Source organism: Cyprinodon tularosa, unplaced genomic scaffold (assembly GCF_016077235.1).
Source record: "Cyprinodon tularosa strain WSP-4 unplaced genomic scaffold, ASM1607723v1 ctg263, whole genome shotgun sequence".
Lineage (NCBI taxonomy): Eukaryota > Metazoa > Chordata > Actinopteri > Cyprinodontiformes > Cyprinodontidae > Cyprinodon > Cyprinodon tularosa.
In genome coordinates, this window is record NW_024038967.1 from 982,386 (window position 1) to 996,963 (window position 14,578).

The 14,578-nt window shown below is 36.9% G+C and overlaps 1 protein-coding gene across 2 annotated transcripts in view; it reads right to left on the reverse strand.

Annotated features, from left to right (window-relative positions):
• Positions 1-8,965: 8,965 nt before the first annotated feature.
• LOC119786066 (sodium/potassium/calcium exchanger 3-like) overlaps positions 8,966-14,578 on the reverse strand; it is a 64,656-nt gene continuing 59,043 nt past the window's right edge. For both annotated transcript variants that reach the window (XM_038289147.1, XM_038289146.1), the window contains exons 14-17: positions 13,425-13,539; positions 13,233-13,345; positions 13,083-13,148; positions 8,966-10,121 (exon numbers count right to left, since the gene is read on the reverse strand). In XM_038289147.1, the coding sequence (XP_038145075.1) occupies positions 10,011-10,121; positions 13,083-13,148; positions 13,233-13,345; positions 13,425-13,539 (405 nt within the window). In that variant the 3' untranslated portion in view covers positions 8,966-10,010. The remainder of the gene's footprint in view (positions 10,122-13,082; positions 13,149-13,232; positions 13,346-13,424; positions 13,540-14,578) is intronic.

A 14,578-nucleotide genomic window follows, 5' to 3' on the forward strand; every position in this document is an offset into this window, starting at 1 on the left:
TAAACCCGGAAGAGTCGGCTTTTAATGGAGGTGGGAACAGCTCACTGACTCGTAAAGCGACCGACGCTAAAATCACCGCGGCTCTGATCGGTGTCCTGTGGGAACACCTGACCCAGTTTGACACGCTAAATTACGTGATGAGTTTTAGAGCAACTTACGTATGTCGCCACATGGTGCCGGTCATGTGCTAAATAAGAAGTCCAAACAACTCTGCTTCTATTCTGGAAACATGGCACAGATGTGGAAGATGGAGATTTAGGAGCTCCTTCTGATCCACAGAGAAGAGGAGATTCGTCGCCCGGTTTGAGGCACTGTTCAAGTATGCTCTGGCATAACGTATTAATCACATAATGGATGTTGATTAATGGATGTTGACCGGTGCAGACGGAGTTAAATCAACTTTGGTTTGATGTTCCCTTCCTGTCTGAGCAGCTTGCTGGGCTGAAATCTCCTCATGAGAATCCATGTTTTTTCTCACCGTTATCAATAACTTAAACTGCCCCCCCACTTGCATTAGCAGCCCGGAGTTCTCCTCTTCCAGGAGCTGAGAGACTCATGGGTCTGTAGCTTGTGTGTTGCAGTTACCATAGCGACGGTGCGTGTTGATGATGGCTTACCATGATGAAACAGTCCCGCTACTTTTAGCTCTTCAAATATAAAACACCGCACAATTTAGTGGGAGACCAAGATATATGATACTACAGTCAGTTTACTGTTATTTATTTTAATTTATATCACAATTTTAAAAATAAATACATTTATATAATACCGAGGAAACAACCTTGGTGTCCTCAATGGTAGTTAGGGCCCTGATTGGAGAAAAGAGACTTGAATTTAAATTTTTGCTGTGTAATTTAAACCACCAGAGAGGCTATAGAGACCCACTGCAACACTGCAGGAAATTTTCCATGGCTCCCATGTCTGGGTAAAGTAAAAAAGAGAAGGAAACCTTTTCTTCCTGCCTTTTTCAAAATATTTTTCAAACCCAGGTTCACTTCTGATGAAGCAACATTTTTTCAAAGGGAAGGTTTAGGGAAAAAAAAAACACAGCCAAGCAGCCACAGAGAAACACGGTGGTGGCAGTGTGATGATCTAGGGTTGCTTCTCTTTACATGTCAATTTTATTGTCTGCTGCATCCGTTTATGGATCAAATAGTTTTATTATAAAGCTGTGGACAGCAGAGTATTGACTGTTTTATTCTTTCAGTAGAAGTCTCGGGATCTCTGAAACATTTAGTGATTTACATCACTAAAACCCTCCTCTGTAACAGGACTGTGTTCATGTTTAGGAGCCGCTGGCAGTAGCAGCACCAGGCACACGAGGACCGCAGTAGCTGTTGTCGTCGCAATGCCTCCACTTTAAAAAACGAACCCGTCTGGGAAAGGGAATATGGCTGTGTTTTAGCAGTTAGCCACGTCACGATGTCCAGCAATAATAGAGGACAGGGATTTGTAGCAGATTATGTGTGATACTGTAATGAAGTGATAAATATCAGGATGGAAACTTTTTGGGCCCCACCTGTGCATAAATGTGGCGCTTTATTTTAGAGGAGTCGACCGGTGTGCGTGTTTAAGTAGACTGCTGCTGTTTCCGCAAGTCGAAGGCGGAAAGAGGAAGTGTAGCTGGAGCGATTCTTTTACCTCAGGCAGAGACAGTATTTGAATGTTTAAATTATGTAGATAAAAGTATAAAAGTCAAAGTAACGGTTTTCACTGTCATTTAGTCGGATCGGTTCAGGTATCAGGAGCAGCAGTGTAAAATAAGTTAACCAGACCGTCGGGTCATTTCAGTAGCCAACTAAGCATAACTAAAGCATTACCCCAGAATGAATTTCCTGTAAAGTCCTGCTTTATCTGATCTAGTAGACTATTTATCTGATCTTTTTATTTTCCGAAGTTGGGATTCTGTGGGTTTAGATACAAGTTGCTTCTTTTCTTTTCCTTTTTATTTTTTTTTAAGTTAATCCTGTTTTGGATCTCCGCTCTCTTCCAAACCTCAAAACAAGATTTCATGTAACTTTTCTAGGAGAGACGAAGAATCCAGCAACTAAGCAACATGTGAGAACGTTTTTGTTTTTTTTATTCATCACATTACAGCCCTGATGTGATCATTATTAGATCATGGTTCTATTTTCGGATTGGGAGACATTTGTTTGTTACATTAAGTGATGTTTAAATCAAGATCTTAGTTTACAGGTTAGGGGGTCTTTTCTTTGGTTTGGACTTTTATTTGAATTGTGATGAAATGTTTTATTGTATAAAAAAGTCAAAATAAACACTGAGCTCTTTAATCTGTTGGGTTTTTTTCACATACAAAATATTTTTTTAAAACACAGAATATGGTTAAAGCAATCATTGAGTTGAATTGTTTTTTACACATTTCTCAGCTCAGTTTTTTTTTTTCAGTATTAAAATACATATTTTAACAGCCATGAATGGCAATTACTGATATCAGGATGACATTAAACCCTAACAGGGTTCAGAGTAGAGCTGCTGCTCGTCCACATTGAGAGGACGAGCTCCTTCAGGAGGAGGCCAGAGATAACAAAAAAAAGGTTTTTCTAGTTTAAAACTAAAAAAAAAAAAAAAAAAAGTCTAACAAAGTCGTAGTTCTAGCTAAAATGTATTTTTAATCTTATTTTTAGAAAAATTGTACCCAAAATAAGTACATTAAGCTGCCAGTGAATTAACACTTTTTAGAACTCTTAAAATGATATTCTAGAAAATGTAGAGGAAGCTTAGTTCAGTTATCAATCTCAAAACAAGATCAAGAAGACCAGATAAAAGATGGTAAGGCTACTATGGATTTTCCACAAAATCAGTCTTTAACATGGATGAGCTTGGCGTTATGTCGGCTGAACATCCCAGGAACTTCTGACCTGAAGTAAATTCAGGAAAACAGGCTTACAGATGCAGCACCGCTGAACTGAGACGCCTCTCTTCATTAAATGTTTTACCGTAGTTGGAAAGTATCAACGGCTATTTATTACATATTTGACTTTATATATTTTTCATGAAAAACTTACAAATGTCTTGAATTATATTTTTTTCTTTTTCAGATAGTTTTGGAAATTGCATTTTTTTTTTTCAAATTACATTTTGAAGATGACTTTCTCTCCCTTCTGGTGCAGGGCCTTCCTCTGGAGTGAGGAGCAAAGACTTTTTTTTTATTAATCTGCTTAAATGTGAGCAACATTTTTGTTGTCAATGTGTGCGTCGAGTTATTGGCCTCGACGGGAAGAGAATTCCACAACATTCCAGTTTCTTCTGCTGGTCACGGAAGCAGCAGTCTAAGCAGAGATGTCCAGACTTCCCAATCTACACACACCTCCTCCAGATGCTCTTGGGGGACCCTGAGGCGACACCAGGCCAGCTCAGAGACAGAGGCTCTGTTCGAAAACCTGGGCTGCGTCCTCCAAGGATGCGGTCTACCTAGACTGGATCCTTTTAAGTCCTTGAAAATAAGGAGCCCGGAAGAGTTTTGGCTGTGAAATCGAACAGGTCTACCCTTTGGTGGGTTTTACCGCCGTATGCTCTGTTGCTTAGCAACCGTGAAAGTTGACACACAAAGCAGGAAAAGAATGAATACCGAAGTTTTGAAAACTGTTTATTTCTTATTAAGTGAACAAAGACTACACTCACAAGAATCCAGAGTGGAATAAAGGTGCCAACCACCAGGAGCAGGAACTAATAAAATCAAATGTAATGATAGAAACCTTAGTTAAATATCATGCTGTCATTTTGCACATCTCTGATGTTGCTGCTATTTTCAAATATCCATTACTGTAAAAATGTCCATAGCTGCATATTGGTTATTTATTCCCCAGTTTTATATTGTTAAAACACTTTACAGAATTGTATTGTTTATGTCTTAACTCTTCCCTATTATGTTATTCTTATAAATTTTTTCTAAGATCCACATTTGTGGATTAATTTTAATAATCTTTCTGCTGCTGTAAATTTGCCCATTGTGGGACAATAAAGGGATTTTCTATTCTGTAAAAGGGGTAGAAATATATAAGTAAGTCTAAAAAATGTATGTATAAAAATATATCTGCAAAATCTCTATTTTTTTATTGCTGTTCTGCATAATATGCTTAACTAAGTATTTTTGTTGTTGTTGAATATTAAACTATTAGATTTATAGTCCCCACACTTCAAATATATTAGAATCTGTCTTTAAATTACAGCCAAACCCATTTACACTGTAACAGATTAAAACCTTTAGATAAATCAAACATTACCGCCACATATCTGCCTCAATAACCATAAAAAAAAAAACTATTTTCTTTCATTTCAGACGGAACTATTCACAGACTGGATTATATTAAACTGAACTTCCAATTTTCACCACTGTTCGGCGCCAAGTAATCTTTCCTCTGATCACGGCTTGCTTGGTCTCGCAATGAATCCTGGGTAAACCAAGGATAGCCAGGATACATCGGACCCGTCCTTCAAATTGGGCAGAAAGAAGGATGCATTTTAAGGCCGCATAATGAGGAGTCTTGGAATCCGACCAGACCTCGGCGCCGCGCGATGACGTCATCGTCCTTCGAATCTGGCCTTCTAAGGACGCGTCCTAGGTTTTCGAACAGAGCAATTGTCCCTCCAGCAAGTCCTGGGCCTTCCAGGAAGAGAATATTAAGTTAAATGCCCTTTGCAAATGAATGGAAAAGTTAAACAGATGCCGTTTGAAAAATTATTTAAAATATATAATTTGGAAAAGAAATTAAAAAAAGAAAAAAAGCTGCGTTCACCCTTTTTGGGGAAAAAGATTAAAATTGATAAAACTATTGCTGTCCAAGATACTAATCTCTTTATGCATCTCTAAATATCTAAAACATATTTTAAAAAATTGCAATTAAAATGTCTTTGGAAAAATATACAGTCATATGAAAAAGTTTGGGCACCCCTATTAATCTTAATTATTTTTATTTCTAAATATTTGGTTGTTTGCAACAGCTATTTCAGTTTGATATATCTAATAACTGATGGACACAGTAATATTTCAGTACTGAATTTAGGTTTATTGGACTAACAGAAAATGTGCAGCATGCATTAAAACAAAATTTGACGGGCAAAAATTTGGCTACCCCAATGATTTGAATACCCTTAACTACTTTTCACTGACTTACTGAAATACAAAATTTGTTTGGTAACTTCATTAAGATTTGAACTTCATAGCCAGGTGTATCCACTCATGAGAAAATGTATTTAAAGGAATAGTACACCCAAAACATGATTAGCCTTCATTTTCTACTCACCCCCATGCTGAACAACACTCTGGAGTACTTTTTTGATATCTCAAATGCATCTGGAGATCTGGGAGGCTTCTTGCTGTCTGCTGACATTCAAATAATGGAGGTCTATGGTTACCGAGACAGAAAGGTCCATAAAAGTCCACAAAAAACGTGTCAATATTCCTCCATACTGCTCGTCCAATGTATTCCAAGTGTCCTGAGTGGGTAGCATCCAGAATTTACTCGAAACAAAGTCATTTAGAATGTTTTTAGAGCATAAACAGTAGTGTATAGGATTTCCTGAAAGCGCGCACATGCGCGCTCACGACGCTACGGAAGCCGGCAGACCAAACCAGCGCATTCAGCTCGGCAAAGAACTCATGCTCTTCCTCAACACTGAAGTCCTCAGACATTTTTCTTTCGTTGTTTCTTTCTTTGCACAGGTAAACAGCACATTTCTTCTTCTACGCTTGCATTATCAGCAGAGCAGACGCTGAATGCGCACTTTCATCTGGTTTGGTCTGCCGGCTTCCGTAGCGTCGTGAGCGCGCATGTGCGCGCTTTCAGGAAATCCTATACACTACTGTTTATGCTCTAAAAACATTCTAAATGACTTCGTTTCGAGTAAATTCTGGATGCTACCCACTCAGGACACTTGGAATACATTGGACGAGCAGTATGGAGGAATATTGACACGTTTTTGTGGACTTTTATGGACCTTTCTGTCTCGGGCACCATAGACCTCCATTATTTGAATGTCAGCAGACAGCAAGAAGCCTCCCAGATCTCCAGATGCATTTGAGATATCAAAAAAGTACTCCAGAGTGTTGTTCAGCATGGGGGTGAGTAGAAAATGAAGGCTAATCCTGTTTTGGGTGTAATATTCCTTTAAGGTGGCCAGTTGCAAGTTGTCCTCCTTGTTTGAATCTCCTCTGAAGATTTATCATGGGCTCCACAAAACAACTCTCAACTGATCGGAAAACAAAGATTGTTCAACATTGTAATTCAGGGGACGGATACAAAAAGTTGTCTCAGATTTAAACTGTCAGTTTCCACTGTAAGGAACATAGTAAGGAAATGGAAGACCACAGGGACAGATTTTAAGCCTAGAAGTGGCAGGCCAAGAACAATAGAGAGGCAGAGAAGAAGAATGGTGAGAATGGTCAAGGACAATCCACAGACCACCTCCAAAGACCTGCAGCATCATCTTGATGCAGATGATGTCACTGTGCATCGTTCAACAATTCAGTGCACTTTGCACCAGGAGAAGCTGTATGGGAGAGTGATGCGACAGAAGCCTTTTCTGCAAGAACTCCACAAACAGAATTGCTTGAGGTATGCAAAAGCACATTTGGACAAGCCAGCTTCATTTTGGAATAAGGTCCTGTGGACTGATGAAACAAAGATAGAGTTGTTTGGTGATAAAAAAAAAAAAAGGCGTTCCAAGAAAAACACTTGCTACCCACTGTAAAATTTGGTGGAGGTTCTATCATGTTATGGGGCAGTTCTACCAATGCTGGAACTCTTGTTAAAGTTGAGGGTCGCATGGATTCCACTCAATATCAGCAGATTCTTGAGAATAATGTTCAAGAATCAGTTACGAAGCTGAAGTTACGCCAGGGATGGATATTTCAGCAAGACAATGATCCAAAACACAGCTCCAAATCTACTCAGTCATTCATTCAGAGGAACAATTCCAATGTTCTGGAATGGCCATCCTGATCCCCAGACCTGAATATCAGTGAACATCTGTGGGATGATATGAAGCAGGCTGTCCATGCTTGGCCACCATCAAACTTAACTGAACTGGAATTGTTTTCCAAAGAAGAATGGTCAAAAATCCCTTCATCCAGGATCCAGGAACTCAATAAAAACTACAGGAAGCGACTAGAGGTTGTTGTGTTTGAAAAAAAGAGGATCTACTAAATATTAATGTCTCTTTTTTGCTGAGGTGCGCATATTTTTGCACCTGTCAAATTTAGTTTTAATGCATACTACACATTTTCTGTTACCGGTAGTCCAATCAACCTCAATTCAATACTGAAATATTACTGTGTCCATCGGTTATTAGATATATTAAACTTAAATAGCTGTTGCAAACAACCAAATATTTAGAAATAAAAATAATTAAGATTACTAGGGGTGCCCAAACTTTTTCATATGACTGTAGTTTCAATCATTTACCTTTTTCTTCTTTTGATAGATACCCCCCCAATCCCCTCCCCCCGCAAACCAAGACTACACATTTATCATTCAAAATAGCTTCTGACACAAAAGCAGTTATTGCACTTTTTTATTGCACTCAATAAAACAAGTTTGATTAAAAAAAAATTCTCTAAAGTCGTTCATTTTACCCCTAAGATGTGGTTCACCTCACAGAAGAACAAACAAAAACATTCTTTGAAGACCGGAGCTCAGCTGTTTGGGTCGTAATTATTACCAAATGTGGCTCAGAGGCTAAAGGCAGCGATTCCTGACAGCTGAGTGAAAAATGGGCGTCGGTGTCACACAGAGTCGTCTGGTGGAGATCAGAGGGATAGGACAATTTCTGCCTCAGGTAAGGATAAAGAAAAACACAACAACTAATAAATCACATCCTTAAAAATGAGTTAAATTTGTTATTCTACTTCAGGAAGCACAGTGGGTATTAAATAAATGTTGGTTTTATGTTTTTGGAGCATCGGCCTCACAGAAAGCTTTCGGCGCCCCACTGATCCTTTACAATAAGCAGCTCTTTAGTTGGAATAACACAAACATTAACACATCTCTTTAAAATGTCAAAATAACACAAAACTCTTTTCAGGACATTCATTATTGTAAAACTATGCAAGTTATTTTAACATTTATAAACATTAAAAAATAAAATGACCAAAATCCTCTTAAATATTTAGAATTTATAGATCTAATAATCAAAATACTTCAAGCTCCAATGTAAAGTACAAATCTCTGCCTAAGTTGTTTGAACATCTTTTCCTTTATAACAGTAGGAAGAACTATGACTATAATTGTAAAATGACACAATTTACCAGAAAACACAGACTCGTACTGTAAATCTACATGGGTGTATGCGCTAAGATTCTCAGGATTGTCTTTTAATAAACAAAGTGTCGTTTTATTGAAATACTCTTACAAAAACTTTAAGAAACATCGATTGTCGTACCTAAACAGGAAGTATGCTACCGATCTGCACTAAAATTCAAATATTGCAATACTCATACATACAATATATACATAGTAAGAGTTCTAAAAATACTATCATGCTAGATTAATCTCTTTTACGTACCTTAAGGAGTACCAGTTCTTACTGGCACGAAGTAGTGAGACAAAAATCGTAAAAATATCACAACACTGTGCATTTTAACATTAACTACGCTGATATTTCCTAACTATTGCTAAGAGTCAAAGAAGGTGTACATTCAGAACATATGTATAAACAGAAGGGATGCACCGATGAAAAATATTGGTAGATTGGTAGATAGATTTGATACGGAAGAGGATTAGGGGCACTGAAAAAAAAAAAAGTTAACTGAATTTTAAATTTTATTTCGGTTTAACATGGGATCAGTTTAACATCTCAGAATTCTGACTTTAATCTCAGAATTCTGACTGAATTCTGACAATAAAAAAGTCAGAATTCTAACATTAAAGTCAGAATTCTGAAAAAAAGTCAGAATTCTGACTTTTTTCCCATGTTAAACTGAAATAAAATTTAAAAATCAGTTAACTTTTTTTTTTTTTTTCAGTGGCCCTAATCCTCTTACGTAATTTGAAGTATATTGGTATCGGTGGGAAAAATAAAACCAGGCTGATATTGCCAGACAACATTAATTTCCATGTAGCTTTTGTTCCAGGCAGGGAATATTAATATCAGATATGGATCTTGGCCCAGGTTTTCAGATCGGTGCACCCCTATTAAAAACAAAGTAGTCCCAAACACAGCACAGCAGCGACCTTTTCTTTTTGTCTCAGGTTAAGGAAGAAAGTCATGTTTCTCCTAAAGAGATCCTACATTTCTGGCACAACTTCACCAACTTCCTATGGCCATGAAGAGGAAAATGAACCGGTAAGGTGAAAACTTCAGCAATAGTTGAAGTACAGGGACTCCCTTTCCTTCAGACTAACGCTTTCGGCTTATGAAACATGTAAACAGTTTCCACCTTACGTGTTCCTCCTAAAGCCTGGAGCATTTCTGTGCTTTTTAGTGATGAATTTGAAGCAGTGAAACTAGCACCAATTGGCCTGATATTATTTTAGCTTGTGGTAACATTGATGCTTGAATTAATTAGATTAGCTTCACAAATATTATAAATTAATAGATTAGCAGAACAGTCATGGAGATTTTATGGATTCCAAAACTGGGAATCTGATAAAACCCAACTAAAAAAATAAAAATTTGTTTAAAAAAAAAAAAAGTGTCAACAAAACTATTACATTTCAAATTAATTATTTCTGATAAATACATTTTTCCTTTCTTTACAACAAAAAGCTTTAAATTAAAACTGATAAAGGTCTAACAATATTGCTGCTTGATCTTCAATGTCTGGAATAGTTAAAGACTGGTATGAAACACTGTACTGTACAAAAGAACAAAACAAACTGTGTATTTGTGAAATTGTACGTTTCCATAGTGATTCCTACACAGGTGTACATAAATAATCACGAGGAAAACCACACCACTTTCACTCCTGCTGTTTTTTGGCTTCAGATAAGCGTATGTGTGGTCTAGCAGGTCTAGCAGGGGGAGGGCGGGACGCACATGTCAGTCGGGTCTTACATCTGTCCGAAAAGGATGGAGCAGAGAAGGAAGATGGCATAGAGGAACAACAGACCCAGACCCAGCCGGCGGTCCAGCCTCCAATGGTTTAGATGAACGCTCATTACCTGAGAGGAAACGGGACAGAGACGTTCATCAGGATAGGATTTACCATCAAAGTATATTTACTGCAAACTCTGATGCATTTTCAGTAAAATAAACTTAACAGATAATTAACATGAAAAAGTACGGAAGAGGATTAGGGCCACTGGAAAAAAAAAAAAGTTAACTGATTTTTAAATTTTATTTCAGTTTAGCATGGGAAAACAGTCAGAATTCTGACTTTAATCTCAGAATTCTGACTGAATTCTGACTATAAAAATTTTTAGAATTCTTAGATTAAAGTCAAAATTTTGAGATTAAAATCAGAATTCTCAGAAAAAGTCAGAATACTGAAATTAAAGTCAGAACTCTGAGAAAAAAGTCAGAATTATGAGATTAAAATCAGAATTCTGAGATTAAAGTCAGAAATCTGAGAAAAAAGTAAGAATTCTGACTTTAATCTCAGAATTCTGAGATTAAAGTCAGAAATCTGAGAAAAAAGTAAGAATTCTGACTTTAATCTCAGAATTCTGAGAAGAAAGTCAGAATTCTGAGATTAAAGTCAGAATTATGAGAAAAAAAGTCAGAATTCTGAGATTAAAGTCAGAATTATGAGAAAAAAAGTCAGAATTCTGAGATTAATGTCAGAATTCTGAGAAAAAAGTCAGAATTCTGACTTTTTTCCCATACTAAACTGAAATAAAATTTGAAAACCAGTTAACTTTTTTTTTTTTGAGTGGCCCTAATCCTCTTCCGTAAAAAAGAAACTCTAAAAAGAAAAAATAAATAAATATATATATATATATATATATATATATATATTATATATATATATATATATATATATATATATATATTTATTTATTTTTTTTTATTCAAAACAATTAGATATAAATTTTGTTTTATTAATACCTAAATAGAGGTAAATAAACTGCAACTAAGCAAAAAAAAAAAAGGTATAGTATTCAGCAGCCCGTAGAGAAAAAAACAGATATCAATGGAAAACAATAGAATAGGCCACCAGAAAATACGTATTAACTTTTTTGGAAAAAAAAAATTGAAATTGAAAGAAGAACTTAGGGACAGGTGACTAAACACTGTCCACTACAAGAATGGCTTTTGTTAACATAGGCCTAATAGATTTTTATATGTTTCATTTTTATATATATATTGGGCCACATGTAAAGAAGGTGGCAGTGAGCATCTGTTGTTTGCAAACGAAGAAGAAGAAGAGCTCCGAATGTGCTTCAGTCAGACTGAACTTCTTAATATTATAATAATCATAAAAGGGCTGCTTTCAGAAGCCAGCTAAGGCAAACTTTTGGTCTTATGAATTCTTAAATACACACACATCCACTCACACTCAAAGTATTAGACTTAGCCTGCAACTTTTATTGTCGTTTTGTATACACTGAGTGTGTAAAAAGGGAAATCAAGACATTTCCATTCCCTAAAGTGTAGCAGAGATCAAATGTTAACAGTGTGGGAGAAAAAAAACATTGTGCAATAAATGCAGTGATATGGAAGTTGAGAGCATTAAATATATATAATGTGCAAATATTCAGTGTTTTGGTTTGGTGTTATTAGTGTGATGCAGAGTCTGTGACATGATTTTAGAGTTTTCCTAACAGTTCAGTATGTTAAAACCACAGCATACATTTACATTTGTTTCTGTAACTGCAAAAAAATACGGTATTTGGGATGTCCTATAAACACAAACTTCAAAAGTTTACTTGGATTTTATTTGTTTAGCAATAATTATTTTGTATTTGTGTTGTGGACAGAAAATAAGGGTGTGTTCACCTGTTTAGTTTGCACCGTTTCGCAGCTCTGAATGTTAAAATGTTACTTTGTTTAATATTTCAGTTAGATTAATTGCTTTCAAACCAGCTTTCTGTCACTTTGACTGAACACCTCAGTACTTGGAATGCATCATGTCTCCTTGACAATCAATAGAAGTCCAAAAGCGCTGCTGAAAAAGGGAAACGATAGTGTCTGAAAATGAAGCACGGCTGCAGCTTGAAAATAACAAGCTGATGCTCTGCAGACACTGAATGGAAATATCTGCCCCATTCAGAAGAAGATGCAGATTAATGCTCCTTAACATTCACAGTGAGATCCTCATCTGGCGCAAAAACTGATGACCAACACGGTAATTTATGCCTCTCATATATAATTATATTATCACACCAGAGTTTGGCTGCAGCCGAACTGAGACCTCCTCTTCAGGCCGCGTTAGTTTGGTGTTTGTTAGAGGCTGACTGTGCTTTCACACTGACCCAAACACCACCAAATTTAGGTCTATCTAGATTTAGATTGACCTAAAGCTGCAACAGTGAAAACTTCTTAAGAGACTGCTTCAGTTTCATATGAAAAATAAGATAAAAATGGTTACTCAGTTCTAGACTTTGACTAGGCCATTCTAAGCCCTGAATCCTTTCATCATAGCTCTGTTGGTGTGTTTGGTGTTGTTCCGTTTTATTTTCTCTTCTTTTCGCTCCATCCATCTTCCTGTCTGAAGTGTCCAGCTCCCCTGTCTCTTCTGAAGCAGGTTGTGTTGCATATGAATTGTTGTAGTTTTAGTTTCTGACACATCTTGAATTGAGGCCAAAAAGTTTAAATTTCATCCTCTAACCAGAGCGCCTTCTTCCACATGTTTGATAAATGTTCTCCTGAACCTCTGACGCCTTCACAACACATCAGATTTTACACTGAGATTCATAAAAAGAGAAAAAAAAAACATTAATTCTTTTTACTAAATAGATGTCTTCTTAAGGCTTTGCTTTATTTTATTTTATTCAGTGGTGCCTGCTATTTCTGTTTGAAAAACAATTTTGAAACAAGAAAGTGTAAAAAAAAGTTTCTAATGCCCTGCTTTGTTTAATTTAATATTAACTGTTTAAGAAAAGCTAAAAACTAAATGTTTTTATTTTTTCACAGATGGAGAAAAACAAACTTAAACCCTTAGACGGTTTATATTTACTCACAGTCAGAAACACTGATGCCAGCAGCAGGACGACGGAATATACAAGACCTTTATTATTTATGAACACCTGAGGGGAAAATAAAAACACATCAGAACAGGAATGTTTTAGTTAAAAAAACAAACAATAACATGGAGGTAAAAGAGTGCGTACTACAGATCCATGGTCCACCAACAGGGTACGTAAAGCCCAGGGGAAGCCCAAACCCAGAAGGATGTCAAAGATGTTACTTCCTATGGAGTTGGACACGGCCATGTCCCCCATGCCTGGAAAATCAAACCTTTAAACCAATGCAGTGACGGGATAAATCGTTTTAAAAACATGAGTAACTCTTCTTCTAGCTACCTTGTCGAGCTACAATCAAGCTTGCCATGCAGTCAGGTACGCTGGTTCCTGCTGCCAGGAAGGTTATGCCCATGATGTAGTCAGGGATGTCTAGTGTATAGCTGATGATGGTGACCTGATGATCAACAAACATTTGTCATAATTTCATTCCATAGTATCATTTCAATGGTATTTTACATCCATAAATGTACAAAATAACCAAGAAAAGCAGCAGTTAAAGGGGCAATAATGTCTCATTATTTAAGTTTTTTTTTTAATTTCTACATCAGTAATTTACTCTGGTTGCATACCAGTTTTTCCTGAAACACGACCACGTCTTGATGGTTTGTTTTTTTCAAATTTCTGTCTTTTCCTTTTTGCATTTGCTTGATTTGTTAGTAGATAAATCCCTTTGTGTATATTTAGAGTAACACCTGACCAGAGGTACGGTACTGAGCATGTGTGCAGGGGGTAAACAACGAACCTTTCACCTGGATCAGAGATGGGAAATGTGGAGTCAACAAGTCATCTCCATGTCATGTATTTGATCTACCCAGCCACTGAAGCAGGTGAGTCCAATCTTCACCGTGAATCAACCTGTGCAGATTGGACTCACCTGGTTAATTGACTGGGTAGATTAAAAACATGACATGGAGATGACTTGTTGACTCCACATTTCCCATCTCTGACCTGGATTTAATGAGCATAGACTTAAATATATTTTCTAACTAAGCCCTCTCCTTTTTCTTTCTTATATAAAAGGCCTGCCATAGCTTGTAGTAACCATGATAACATTACGGGGATATCTAGTGGTGGTGGATCAATGTACAGTATTATATTACGCAATAAAAACTTTACTCAAACAGGTTGGACCTGAGCTTCATATCATGGGGTTCCTCCTCATTTTATGTCTGTCTTTCATTACACCGCAAACAAGCGGTTGTTTTTTGTAGTGCTGTTATCACACATTAGGGATGGAACGGTTTATGAAAACCGTCCGAACCGTTCGGTTCTCGGTTCGATTTGCGTGTGTTGCGTTCGTTTCATGCACTGCTCCTTTTTCTCATAAACGAAGCGTTTACACTCCAGAGCAGAAGGTGGCGGTACTGCGGCCAAAGCCAACCACCAGTGGTTAACAAGAAGAAGAAGTGAAGCCGCATCACCGGGTGTAGCAG